We start from the raw sequence: 13348 nt of genomic DNA, 5'->3' as shown, positions 1-13348 counted from the left end.
GAAATGCCTTCTTGCAGCTGAAGGGCTTTTGTTTGCTGGACTTTCTTAGTTCTTCTCTCCTTTCCTAATACGCAGACCACTTCAAAGGAATGCCTGACTTCAGGCCTTGGTCAAGTTCAGAGGGTGAAATGTCAATGTGATAAGAGAATGGTCTTCTGGGAAAATTTCAGCTAAACGTCTTAGTTTACAACTTTTAACCAATCCATGCACGCCCTCACTCTCATAGGTGGGAGATGATAAAGCTTTACTGTGTAGCCAAATACCAGAACAGATAAAATGCTGCCAATGATCTCATGTCCAAAGAAGGAAGGAAAAAAGAGTATTTATTTTTGAATTCCACTGCTTGGCGTCAGAAGGAGAAGCTGCAGAAAAAAACTTCAAAGGTATGGATAGGAAGGGAAGTGGAGGAATGGACACAGGGCAGTGTTGTCGTGAGGGTGTTGTTTACATAATAAACCACCCAGAACATTGTGTCTTCATATAGCCTTCTCCATAGATCCAGATTTATTTTTTTACTGTGTGATATTTGATGACACAGTTTGGATATTCCTTAACATTTCCAATCAGCACACAAGTGTTCACACTCTTAGCAACACTGATAAGTTTATCTGATTTTCAAACACGAATTGTATCTAGTTTCTTCCATACGTACCACATGCTAATAGCTTAGCATATAATGTTCACACTCAAATATAATCTTCACGGCTTGAATAATCTTCCAAAGGGTTTTTTAAAAAATAAAAGAGAAAAAAAGGCTCCAGGTGCTTATTTAGTATTGTTAGTATTATTTATATGCATTACTGAAATTCTTGTGCCAGAGTGTTCCCATGTTCCATGGGAACATGTCTCTCCGGCTAACTGATAAAATTCCAATAACACATTCTGTGTTATGCACGTGTGTTGTTACTTCTGTAATTATTTTTGTGCAATGATCAATTTAGGCTCCATTCTTCAATCTTTGAACTGTGACATTATTTTTCAGGGGTACTTTTTCGTTAAAGAGCCATGTTTCCATACACTTGGCAGTCATCAAAGAGGAAAAAGAGACAACATATAACGTGCAGCTTCTTACAAACAAAATGTGTGATTTTAATGATGTTTTACTTACTTTTTCATTCCACGCCCAGAGTCCGATTCCAAGAAACGCTATTCCCAAAAACTGAAAGAAAGCGAGAAAGTGATGTAAGTATGAGAGTAAATGCCATATTTTCACTAGTACAAAGTTTCAATCACTTTTCTTTTGGTTACTTTATCTGCTGAGAAAGTTTTTCTAAAATCTAACAGTCTTCAACAGGAAAAGAAATACCACCATCCCCTTGATAAAATTATTACCACATTAAGAACAGCACTTGCTTAGAAGTCATTCAGATTATAAAGAATAATAATTAGGTAAAATCTTGAATAAAATTAAAGGCATCAATAATGTCTGATGCTGCCTTTCTGGACTGGAGAGGAAGCAGTGAGTATGCCATAAACCTAAGCATGATGTTCACTAGAAAATGGATAACTAGGGGCATGAATTTAGCAGAGTTGGAGATTTTCTCCTTGCCATCATGCCATTAAGAATGGGCTGCAGCAGGGAGGGCCTGCAGAAACCCCCAGTATCCCTCAGTCAACTCTTTATCACCCCTTCTAAAGGGAACAGGACCCTTATCAAGTCCAGGATGACCCAAAGAAAACACCTGGAATCTTTGTCAGAAACTTATAATACTTACATTGTAGTTGAAAGGGCTTCCATGACTTGGCCTAAACTCAGTGCTATAACTTCATGCATAACACAGAGCACACAAATAACATGCAAGGTTGAACTAAAAATACACAGACTCAGCCATCCATCAGCTGCATTGAGTATGGGGCGAGAGAGGGGAGCAACAGTAACCAGGAGGATAGTCCATTTGAATCAGTTCTCACAGCATTCCATCTCCTTTAAGAGACACGTTTTTTCCAGCACACTTTAACATCTCTGAAATTGGGATGTGTCTTAAAAATGATGGTATCTCAGTTTAATTGCTTTTTTTCCCGCCTTGACTGTACCTCAAATAATAGTGTGTCTTATAACCAGGTTCCACGGGTTTGGAAACACGTGGCACACGGCTCAGAGCTCAGTGATCAGGACTGGCTGTAACTGGCCACAAGGAAAGACACATCTTAGTCCTCATCTTTATTATCCACAGCAACTCTGAGTTTCCTCTCCAAACAGTGAGGTGAAAAGAGGGTGGGCAGGTTGAGACTGAGGGCCGTGGCGCATGCTGTTTATTTTACTAACATCTTGATCAAGTTAAACGTCAGGGAAGCTGTCCACTGAGAGGGAGCCGTGGAGAAGATGAGAGTAAGGGTGGTTACTCTCTCCAGTTTCAGGGAAATCTGAGAAGGGTCCACCTGGCGAGGTCTTTGCCATTCGCAGCGGGGAGCTACAGACACTTTGTAGGCAATGACTAACAAATCCAAAAAGGGGCTGGGAAAACAGCAGGAGCAGAGGGAAAAGAGCGAACGGGAAATAACACAGAGGAGTGACTGCTCGGAAAAGGTGGTGGTGTTTTTACAAGCAGAACTTCCCAAGCCCTGGACAATTATCTGACACTGCAGTGACACAGCACTTGATGCACTCTGAGTTCCTACACAGAAAAGCTCGGCACTGTGGCCTCGATGGAGCAAAACCGAAGGACCCCTTTCTTCCAAGCTACCCTTGGTCACGGAAGTCTGAGAACATTTAGAAAAATGTATTTTCAGCATGCCAACAAAAAACCAGTATGCTTAGCCTCTCTACTGCCCTGACCAGAATGTTATTTCACTTTACAGTTCCTATCGGAAGCCACAAATGCACCAGCCTCTCAAATGACTCAAAATGTTTCTGGGTCTCTACAGTACAAAAATAATGCCACTCAGCATGTCACTCTCATTTTCACAGGTCCCAGACCAGTAGGGTAACAGAGACAACTGCACACATGGGAGACCATTAGACCTACATCCTTATTGACATCAAACTCAGCCCAGGGAAGTCTGAGACTTTCTCATGTTAAAGCCCTTTGCGGACAAAGGCAGGTCACTCCCCTGATGCAGTGAATCACAGTGTCACCCCGAGCAATGGTGGGATGCTGTGACAGAGGACACCATGGCCTGCTGTCCGTCTTGCTGAGGAGGGCAGACAGGTCATCGCTGAGGTCCCCTGCCTCACTGCTAACATTACCTTCTCTTTATTACGTGTCAGGCACTGTGCTAGTGCCTTCTGTATGCCATGTCTCTCTTAACCATCGCAACTATTTATTCTGAAGGAGGCATTATTATTAACTCCATTTTGAGAAAGATTAATTTGCTCAGAGGCACACAGCTTCTGAGTGGAGAAGCAGAGATTTGGACCAACATGAATGTAACAGCAACATTCGTGTTCTTACCAGTAGTGATAAGTCCCCATTTTCCTCTGTGGGACAGAAAGTTGATACATTCAGATTAGAAGTATATGGGATATGATGAGGATATCATATGTACCCGCCCAAGGAAGCAATGGGAAGTTGAGAGGGTAAAAAGAGATGAGAACTTTGCCTTCACATAAAGAACAGGCTATAGAACAGACATTCCCCAGGCTGGTGATAGCAACGGAGTAACAGAGAAAACAAATTCAGTGGTGGGTCAACTTTCTCCTCTTTGAATAATCTTTTTCTTGGGAACAGAAAGATTATTTGTCACTTTGAAAAATCTTTTTCTTTCCCAAATCATATAAACAGATTGGAAACAACATTTTTGACAAAGAAAAGAGAAAAAAAAATCAGGATCTGAAGAAGACTGAAAGACAATTTCCTTTACAATTTTGCTCCAATATTTCCTGCCTTAACTGTGACCTCCCAAACAAGGTTTGAGGATTTGGAGAAAGACACCGAATCTGAAATCCAGGAAAGCACTCAATTGCTAAGCGAGTGGTGCGGGGCCGGGACCTCAGCCCGTACATAGCTCTACGGCTCCATCATCAGCCAACATCCTCCCAATGACTCTCAGCCCATATGCTTTCTTTTAAAATCAAGTTGTTCCAGCTCCAACAATTAAACACAGAAGAGCCAAAAAACAGACACAGGCACGCAGCACTTGAAGCACACCGAGTTTCCCCCTTCCCACCTCCAGAAGAAAAGGCGACCATAAACCCCCAAATTGACCTTGTTCTGAAACCCAAAGGCCACTTTACAGGGAACAAATGAGAACATTAAAGTCAATTCTTTATTCCTTTGAAATAGAAACGAGACCAGATCTGAGGCATCCTCCCATGTGGCAATGTATGCAAACACACAGGCAAATGTTTGTCTATCCAACTTTGATGTTTTAAAATGAATATTAATTTTGCCAACATTTGCCAAATGCTAATTATGAACTAAGCACCATACTAAGTACTGTGTTTTATATGAATGAGTTAAAACAGCAGTGCCTAACACAGCAGGCTCCCAGCCACCGGGCACTTGAAACATGGTTAGTTCAAAGTGAGATGTGCTAGGAGGTGTAAAATATACTCTGGATTTAAAAGACTTAACATTCTGAAGAATGTAAAAGTTCTCATTAACAGCTGCGTATTTATTTTTAATTGGAGTATAGATGATTTACAGTGTTGTCTTAGTTTCAGGCATACAGTAATGTGATTCAGTAATACATATATATCAATATATCTATTCTTTTTCAGATTCTTTTCCATTATAAGTTATTTAAGATGTTGTAGTTCCCTGTGTTACATGATACATCCTTGTTATCTATTTTAAGTATGTAGTACGTATCTATTAATCTCAAATTCCTAATTTATTCACCCCCACCTTTCCTTTCTTGTAATCATAAGTTTGTTTTCTACTTCTGTGAGTCTCTGTTTTGTATGTGAGTTTATCTGTATCATTTCTTTAGATTCCACATAAAAGTGATATCACGTGACATTTGTCTGACTTACTTCACTCAGTACGACAATCTCTAGGCCCATCCATGTTGCTGCAGATGGCATTATTTCATTCTTTTTTGTGATTTTTTTTTACAGCTGTTTTATTTTTGATTACACGTTGAAATGATAATACTTCAGCTATATTGGGTTAAATATTTTAAAAATTAATTTCACTTATTTTACTATTTACTGAAGTAGTTGATTTATAAGATCATATGAGTTTCAGGTATACCACATAGTGATTCAATATTTTTATAGATTATACTCAGTTTAAAGTTACAAAATCATGGCTATATTTCCCTGTGCTGTATAATGTATCCATGAAGCTTACTTAATAGATTTTTAAAAAAATACAGCTAGTGGAACATTTAATTTAAATTATATATGTGGCTTGCACTATATTACTATTGGACAATGCTGTTCTAAAGTATACCACGATAATACCATGCAGTAGAAATATTATCCCCATTTCATAGATAAGGAAACTGAGACTTGGACACATGGAGTAAGTCTCCCAAGATTACACAGGGGCCTGAGCTGGGCTGCTCAGGCAACTTGACTCCTCGGTCCAAGCTCCAGACTATTATAGTAGTATACTTTGCTGAGGTGCATAAAATGTCTGTTCAGCCAAACAAAGGATGGAGAATTATACTGAAACTCATGTTTTAAGACTCAAAAGTACTTCTTTAATTTCTAGGTATTAAAAGCAAAGCATGTTTTCCTGACTAGGAATGAGAACAGCACATGGGTAGAAACAGAGAGGAGCGTGTGGATGGAAGCCCACCAGGCTTTGCAGAACAACAGCCAGCAGAGCTGATCCTCAAGAAAAGCTGGAGAGGACAGTGGCCCTGTGATGTGACTAGGACGATGGGGCTTCTCTGCCAGGAAGGTCACACCTGCCCCCTTTCCTCTTCCTCCATCTGTTGTTTTTGTCCTTGCTGAGCTCCCAACATATCAGAAATGGACCAATGTTCCATTATGCTACCTGGTACAACAACAGATGCTTCGAGAAGCCATTCACTCATCTATCTACAACCTTCAACAAACATTTTTCAAGTTCCTGCTTTGTGCTAGGCACTGCTTTTATCTTGTGATAAATGTAGGTAAGAAAACAGACATAGTCCCTGTTTCCAGAGATCTTAAAGTCTAGATAGAAAGATACATCTTTACCAAATAATGTGTAAAAGACAAAATCACCCTTGACGGTGCTCTAAAGGAGAAGAACATAAGACCAATACAAACGATAAGAGGGACATGTGACCTAGAATAGTAGTCCAGAAAGTGCGTGTATGCTCACTCGTGTCTGGCTCTTCATGATCCCAGATGGCAGCCCCCCAGGCTCCTCTGTCCATGGAATTTTCCAGGTAAGAATACTGGAGTGGGTTGCCATTTCCTCCTCCAGGGGATCTTCCCAACCCAGGGACTGAACCCACATCTCCTGCACTGGCAGGTGGATTCTTTACTGCTGAACCACCGGGGAAGCCAGTCCAGGAAGGCTTCCCTAAGTAAGCGACATAGGAACTGAGGTCTGTAAGATGAGAAGACATTAACTGGGATAGAAAAGAAGGCAGAGTGATTCAGGTAGAGGGAAGAGAATGTGCAAAGGCCCTGGGGTGAGAGAAGCACAGCAAGTAAAGGGTCTACAGGTGACCGGTATGACAGGTGCACAAACAATGGGGGAAGCAGGGAGGTATGGCAGGTGTGCAATGAGAGATGAGTAGGACCAGCCTACTCAGGGTCTCGTACGTCACCTTAAGGAATCCAGTCATCACCCTAAGAGTGACAGGAAGACATTCAGGGCTGTATGTACGTACCTGGCTGAGATGGGGTGAGAAAGCAGGTTTTTATCAGATTTGGTCTTTGGGAAAATGACCCGAGTTGCAGAAAAGATGAGTTGAGAGTTCAGAGTAGATGCACAGCAGCTAGGAGGAGAGAGCTTTGGTCATGCAGATTAAGACCCAACTGCATCCTGGACTGAAATGTACTGAAGAAGCACATGGAATCGAGAGCATTTAGAAATAAAACTGATATCTTCAGAGATGCCTGGATATGGTCACAGGATGGCGTGGGGTTAAGGCTGAAGGAGAGGGAAGTATAATATTAAGGATAATGCCTGTGTTTCTGACATCTTTTAAATGGAGACTATGGGTCCTCTAAATCCATCTTATGTCCTCTCTGACAGAAATAATGCTCGGGTGTCAATTTCATAACTAGCTTGAGATGTAGCAGCATTTCTGAAGGACAGTTTTCTTTCATGGGTATTTTGGCTGCTCTCTGAATTCTCTTTGAAGCAAGTTTCAGCTTGCATACTTTTAAAAAATAAATTATTTAAAACCTGTATACATGTCCACCACCTCCTACAACTTTTACTCACAAAAGGAAGCAGTTATGCATATCTGTATGTTAAAGTTCACAGGCAATTCTTTTTTATCCCCCCACAGGCAGTTCTTAAATGGACATTTTTGATCCTCTTTGCTTAAAAAACAACAACAATGACATCTGTCTGGCACCCTATGAACAGACTCGAATTAACAATGCAGCAAGGTAAACACAGTAGGGGAAAATAAAAATCAGGTCAATTTTCTCACCGAACTGGAACCTGGAAAATATCATCCTAAATAACAATGGAAAGAACTTTTATTCCTTAATCATTCTGATGACGTTGTTTTTAAAAATCATAAGCTGTGCCTGAATAAACAGGAGAGATGCATTTTAAAACCTTTGGCACAGAAGAGAGGAAAGGGAAAGAAGAGGTGTATTTTCCTGAAGTACGTGTATGTTTTATGAAGATGTTTTTCTGACACCTAAGTCTGACCCAGACTCCAGGTCTGGCGGGATGGATGAGCGGAGCAGTCCACACAAGTGTGCTAAATACTTCTGTTAACAAAATCTATATTGTCTCTATCAAACATGGGCTGATGCAGGAATAAAACGCCTCTGGGCAGAATTCTTGCCATGTCAGAAGAGTATAAACACGGGTTAGTGGAAAATTCAATACGCAGAAAGGCAATCCCAATTTTGCCACTGGGTCCCCGTGTCCCAGTTTGTACAAAGTGTCCAGAATCCTTATGATAAGATGGCATGGCAGATAAAGTACAGACTTGTAAACAGGATATTTCCCATCTGAGCCAGGGTCAACCTCTCACTTCACTTCGCCCTCGTGGCCTCCTCATGCAGCCCGAACACACGCAGCCGGAAGAAGCCCAGCTCTGGCTGGGCTTGTGGTTTCGTGACCTCGGAAAGGCTCCTTGTTTGTTCAGCACACATTTACTGAGCATCTGCTATGAGCCAGGTAGCCCTCTAGGGGCCCTGGATAATTATCACTGGGAAGCGAAACAGACAAATGTGCCTGCTCTTGCAGCTGACACTCTCATCAGGCCATGTGGGGAACGAAAGACACTAAAAAGAAGCATATGTGAGTTAGATCACGTACAGCTGTAGAAGATGAGAGACACTGAGGGAAAAGAGAGCAGCATGGGGGAGTGAGGTGTGGTCCAGGGAGGGGTGAGCTGCTGTGACGCTGAAATGGGGCGGACAGAGCAAGTCTCCACCAGGAGAGTCACGTAAGCAAAGACACGAGGGATGTGAAGGTGCTGGCTGGTAGGTGTCAGGGAACCAAGTTCCAGGCAAAGCAGCAGCCTGGCTAAGGGCCTAAGCTAAGGTGTCCAGGTTTAATGGAGGAACAGGGGCCACACTGGTTGGTTTCTGAAGGCCGTGGCGGTGACTGGTTTCTCCTGGAGACAGAAGGAACCACGGGAGGGTTTCCTGATTTCCCAGAGCCCCCTGGTCCTAATGTGTCAAACAGAGATACTAAGGGCCCCTGAGGAAAGAGAGCAACTTCAGGGTCAATGTGACAGCGTAAGGACTGGGTGACTCAGAACTCGACTGACATGCCTGGAATAGTTGGCACTTCCTACATGTCTGTTCCCTCCCCATCCTCAGTCCTTTCTCAGCTGCAGCAGCCTCTCCCCAGACCTAGGCCAGGTCAGGATGACTCCTGCTCCCTCTGGGTGCAGTCTTGCCTCCTCCAAGGATGAGGAAGCATCCTCGTTCAGGGACCAGCGGCCCCTCTCTTCTCAGCTGCTGCACCTCTCACACGTGGACCCTTACCTGACATTTACACACACAGGGCTGAAAAGTTGCCACATGGCCCGAGGTCAGACTCTGGGAGTGATGGGGGCTGTATTAACTGGACGGCATGTGCTATTTAAGGGGCAGGAACACCTGCCTCCAATGAATCATCTCCTTCCCCTGCGCAGGCGGGAGGCTCCTTCCAGGAACAGCGTCTACAAGTACCCCTGCGCGTTTACAAGAAACACACTCCAGTCAGGATACCGAGACCGAGTTTAACCTCGAGTCTTTCCTCTTTCTTGTCTCGTCAGTCTCGTTCTTGAATACTGAGAGTCACTGGCGTCAGAACTTCAAAACCTGCTAATTCTGAAACCCCACATGATAGTAAGTTTCTTCCCATCAGGGCTTCTCAGTGCATTGTCCTTCCCCCTAACCTTATCACTCTTCACTTTTACCTTATACCCTTCATGATTTGTTTTGGTTCCTTTATATCCATTCTTAAAAATGGAATCTTTGGGGAAGAATGTGGAATATAAATTATAACCAATATCGGGACTTTTCTGGCAGTCCAGAGGTTGGGACTTTGCCTTCCAATGCAGAGGGTATGGGTTCAAAAGCTGGTCAGGAGGTTAAGACCCTATATGTCGCATGGCCGAAAAACTAAAACATAAAACAGAAGTAACATCCAAAAAAAGACTTTCAAAAAGGTCTACATTAAAAAAAAAAATCTAAAATAATTATAAGTAATATTGACTGGGGCAACATCTCCATCTACACCCCCCTTTTACGAAAACTGGCCACCCCCCTCAAGGGTGGGCCCCTGCAGTCATGTATGCAAAGGAGAGCCCAGCCCCTCTCCACCCTCTGTAGATTGAACAGCAGACTGCAGTAGGCCTGCATCTCAGAAAGAGCCATTTATTCAACACGAGACCAGAGTCTCTCTTGCCCAGAAATCGAGTGTTGGACATGGTGATTTTTATCAGCTTCAGTCTCCCTTAGGCTGGAAGAGACCGGGCTGCCTTGGAGGGAGCATGCAGATACAGAAACAGAAAAGGGGGACTTCTGTTACTGCCCACTCTCCACTCCTCATCCCCAGCACCCCGGCCACACGTCCTGATCCTGAGTTCCACGCGATGCCCCTGGGTCCCTACTGTACATCTCCTCCTCCCATCCTGACTCAAGTTACTTTGGGAGCTTCCTGTTACTTGCTACCAAGAGGGTCCTAAGACAGAAGAGACCAGTTTCCCTCGCACTTAGTCTGTGACAAGCTTGCTATAAACAGTTAAGTGTGTGGGACAGGCATGAGCACGATGGGGCTCCAGAGACTAACAGTGATGTGGTGGAGGGTGCTTTTCCCAATAGCTGAGGGCAGACTCTGGTGGCTCTGAACTACCGGGAAAGCTGTTGTGACCTAATGTGAGAAGCTACACGTGATTCAGCCATGTTCTCCCTCAGAGAAAGGGCTGCCTTCTGCTTGCTGATTGAATTTTGGAAGCAGAATGACACAGCCAGAACCCCAGAAACGTTTCCCAGGCAGAGACGTGGTTCCCAAGCATTATAGATCTGTGTTTTCTCCTCCTGTTTTCCCAGAGAGGAGGGCAGGGCTCTCTCTGCCTTTGAACTCCACCAGGAGACAGCCAGAGCACCTCTTGAAGAAATGTCTACAATCCAGGGACATTCTCATTCACAAATTCCTTTGTTAAGAGTTTGGAGCTTAACATTTTGGCAAAAACTAGTGCAATTTCAGTTTCTCAGTAATCCGAGATGGGAAGGGTCAGAAAGGCAGGGAGGGCTCTGCAGGCCGTATAGCCCATATTCCTCTAGGAACTCTCTCAGGCAATGCACGCACACAGAAAGGAACACAGGGGATCGTGCAGTTCTGGATGGAATCACGGAGGCTGCAAGTTTACAGACCACTGATCTTTGTATCAGTCAAAGCCAGGCTTATACTGCCTGGATACTCCATCTATACTTCTCTGATAAGATAAAAACCAAGGCTAAGAAGAGACCACACAGATGTTCTGAAAGGTGAGGAGGACTGAAGGACTCAAGAATTTCACATGACAAGTATGAGCAGTAAGCTATCTGCAGACAAACATCAGCCTTGTGGAAATAAGCTCCTGTTTGCATTAAACAGCCAAGCAGTGCAGCTCCAGCGAATGGCAGCTTCAAAAGTTTAAGACTCTCACATGTACACTGTTTTTATATTGAAACATCGTAAAGTTTTAAAGAAACATCTGAGGCAAGGCTTAATGGTAAATGCAGAGAAAAATTAAAATAGGATTACTCTTTTTTAAAAGCACAAGTAGGACTATGTATTTCAATTCCCTCAATAAATACATAGTTTCTATATACACCGGGCACTATGCTAGAGGCCAGGGACAGGAAGGTCACAAGCATAACAGTTGGTCTCTTAAAGAGCTAGCTGTCGAGGGGCGGAAAGTGGGAACAGGTAAATAAAACCAAGACTCAAGCACAGGGAATGGCGTGGCACCTGCCCGGAGATGCAGAGCCACAGAGACAGAGGGGAGGCCCTGGGCTCCCTGCGGGGCGGGGTGGGGGCAGGGGCTCAGAGGAAGCTTCCTAGGAAGTGACAGGAAAGGAGAAAGGAAGTGTCTCCTGCAGAGGAAGCAGTGCGTGCAAAAGGAACAAAGCCTGAAACAGCCTGTCTCTCAGGAAACCAGAAACGCTGCCTGGGCTGGAGCGGAGACATCAGGCCAGGCCCCGGGCCAGCAGCGACTCCCAGTGTGGGTCCTGCTCCACAGACTAATGGAAAAATGCAGATTCTCAGGGGGTCCCAGGCCTACCTCCTCAGCAACTCTGGGGATGGGGCCCTGCAAGCCCTGTCTTAACCAGCACTCCAGCTAACTGTGGTACCCGGTGAAGGCTGACATTGCTAAGTAGGCTGTGTGTGTCCTGGGGACCAAGGCACCACCAAGCTACTTGAAGCCAACCAAGGATTTTTGATGAGATGGTGACAAGATCAGACTGCATTTTGGAAAAATCATTCCAGTACAGTACAGATAATAAAAGAAGGGACGTGAGACTGCGGGTGAGATGAGTAAGGAGGTTCCTGCAGTAATTCTGGTGACAGTGACACGAGCCTAGAAAGGCAGAGGCAGTGGCAGTAAGATGAAGACAGAAGATGAAGGAGGAGATTCTGCAGGACATGGTGACAGGAAGCATGGGGTATAAGGTCAAGATCACGGTTTTCTCAACAAGAACGCTTCGTTTCCACCCTAAATACGTGACAATATGGGCAAGTCACTCAATCTCTCTATTCCTCAGTTTCCAAATCCATAAAATGAGGATACTGATTTCCACGAAAACACTGCTCCATGGAAGCAGAGATTCTTCCAGCTCCTTCTGTACCCCCTAAACTTAGAACAATGTGTGATTCACAGTAGGTCTTAAATAAATATTTGTTGAATGAATGAGTGAATTAGTGGTGGGAGATGAGGAAGAAAGAGGAATCTATGAAAATTCCCAGGATTTTAGCTGAAGCAACTTAATAGCCTACTGTCCTTCTCAAAGTTAGGAATGTGAGTGAGGGAGAAGATTTTAGGAGAAACATACATTTGTGAAATCAGTTTCAGACACGTTACCACTCAGATGGACTCAGATATGCAAGTTAAGGTGTCCTGGCATAGTCACATGAGGGCCAGGAGGCCAGAGTGCACACTCAGGTGAGAAATCCAGCTCCATCACTTACAGTGTGACCTCGGACAAACAGTTGACCCTCTCAGTTCTCTATTTCTTCCTCTCCAAATGTGGAGACAGCAGTATCCGTCTCAAAGAGCCACTGAGGGAGACTGGAAGCAATAATGCACGTAATGTGCTTTGAAAAGGGCCTGGCACGCAGGACATGCTCAATGAGTAATTGTTCCTGTGGTTATTGTTAAGGCCACGTAAAGAGTCTGTAGAGAAGAGGGCCGCGGCATCATCCCAGAGGACAGTGAGATTCATGGTGAAGTGCACAGAGGGAATTGGAGGGGGAATCACAGAGGTAGACAGAGGGGTGGCAGGAGACCAAGAGAGACAGCTGCCCCCAAAAGCAAAGATAAAAAGTCTGCCACTTGTGATTAAATGTTGAAGTGAAGAGTCAGTCATGTCCGACTCTTGTGACCCCATGGACTGTAGCCCGCCAGGCTCCTCTGTCCATGGGATTCTCTGGGCAAGAGTACTGGAGTGGGTTGCCATTTCCTTCTCCAGGGGATCTTCCCAACCCAGGGATCAAACCCAGGTCTCCTGCATTGCAGGTGGATTCTTTTCCATCTGAGCCACTAGGAAGCAGAATAGGTCTGCTCTGCTAAGCAAAAGAGCTGACACAGTGGAGACTGCTTGTGTTCAACTAAACTGGAAATAAAACGTAGA

General features: G+C 44.1%; 1 protein-coding gene across 2 annotated transcripts in view; it reads right to left on the bottom strand.

Annotated features, from left to right (window-relative positions):
- Positions 1-13348, bottom strand: part of TSPAN5 (tetraspanin 5) — a 181691-nt gene that overhangs the window by 33741 nt on the left and 134602 nt on the right. For both annotated transcript variants that reach the window (XM_010848320.1, XM_010848321.1), the window contains exon 2: positions 1109-1159. In XM_010848320.1, coding sequence (XP_010846622.1) covers positions 1109-1159 — 51 coding nt within the window. The remainder of the gene's footprint in view (positions 1-1108; positions 1160-13348) is intronic.

Source organism: Bison bison, unplaced genomic scaffold, assembly GCF_000754665.1.
Source record: "Bison bison bison isolate TAMUID 2011002044 unplaced genomic scaffold, Bison_UMD1.0 scf7180017864263, whole genome shotgun sequence".
NCBI classification, from domain to species: Eukaryota; Metazoa; Chordata; class Mammalia; order Artiodactyla; family Bovidae; genus Bison; species Bison bison.
Note: the sequence above shows the minus strand (reverse complement) of the source record. Positions and strands in the feature narration are given on the sequence as shown.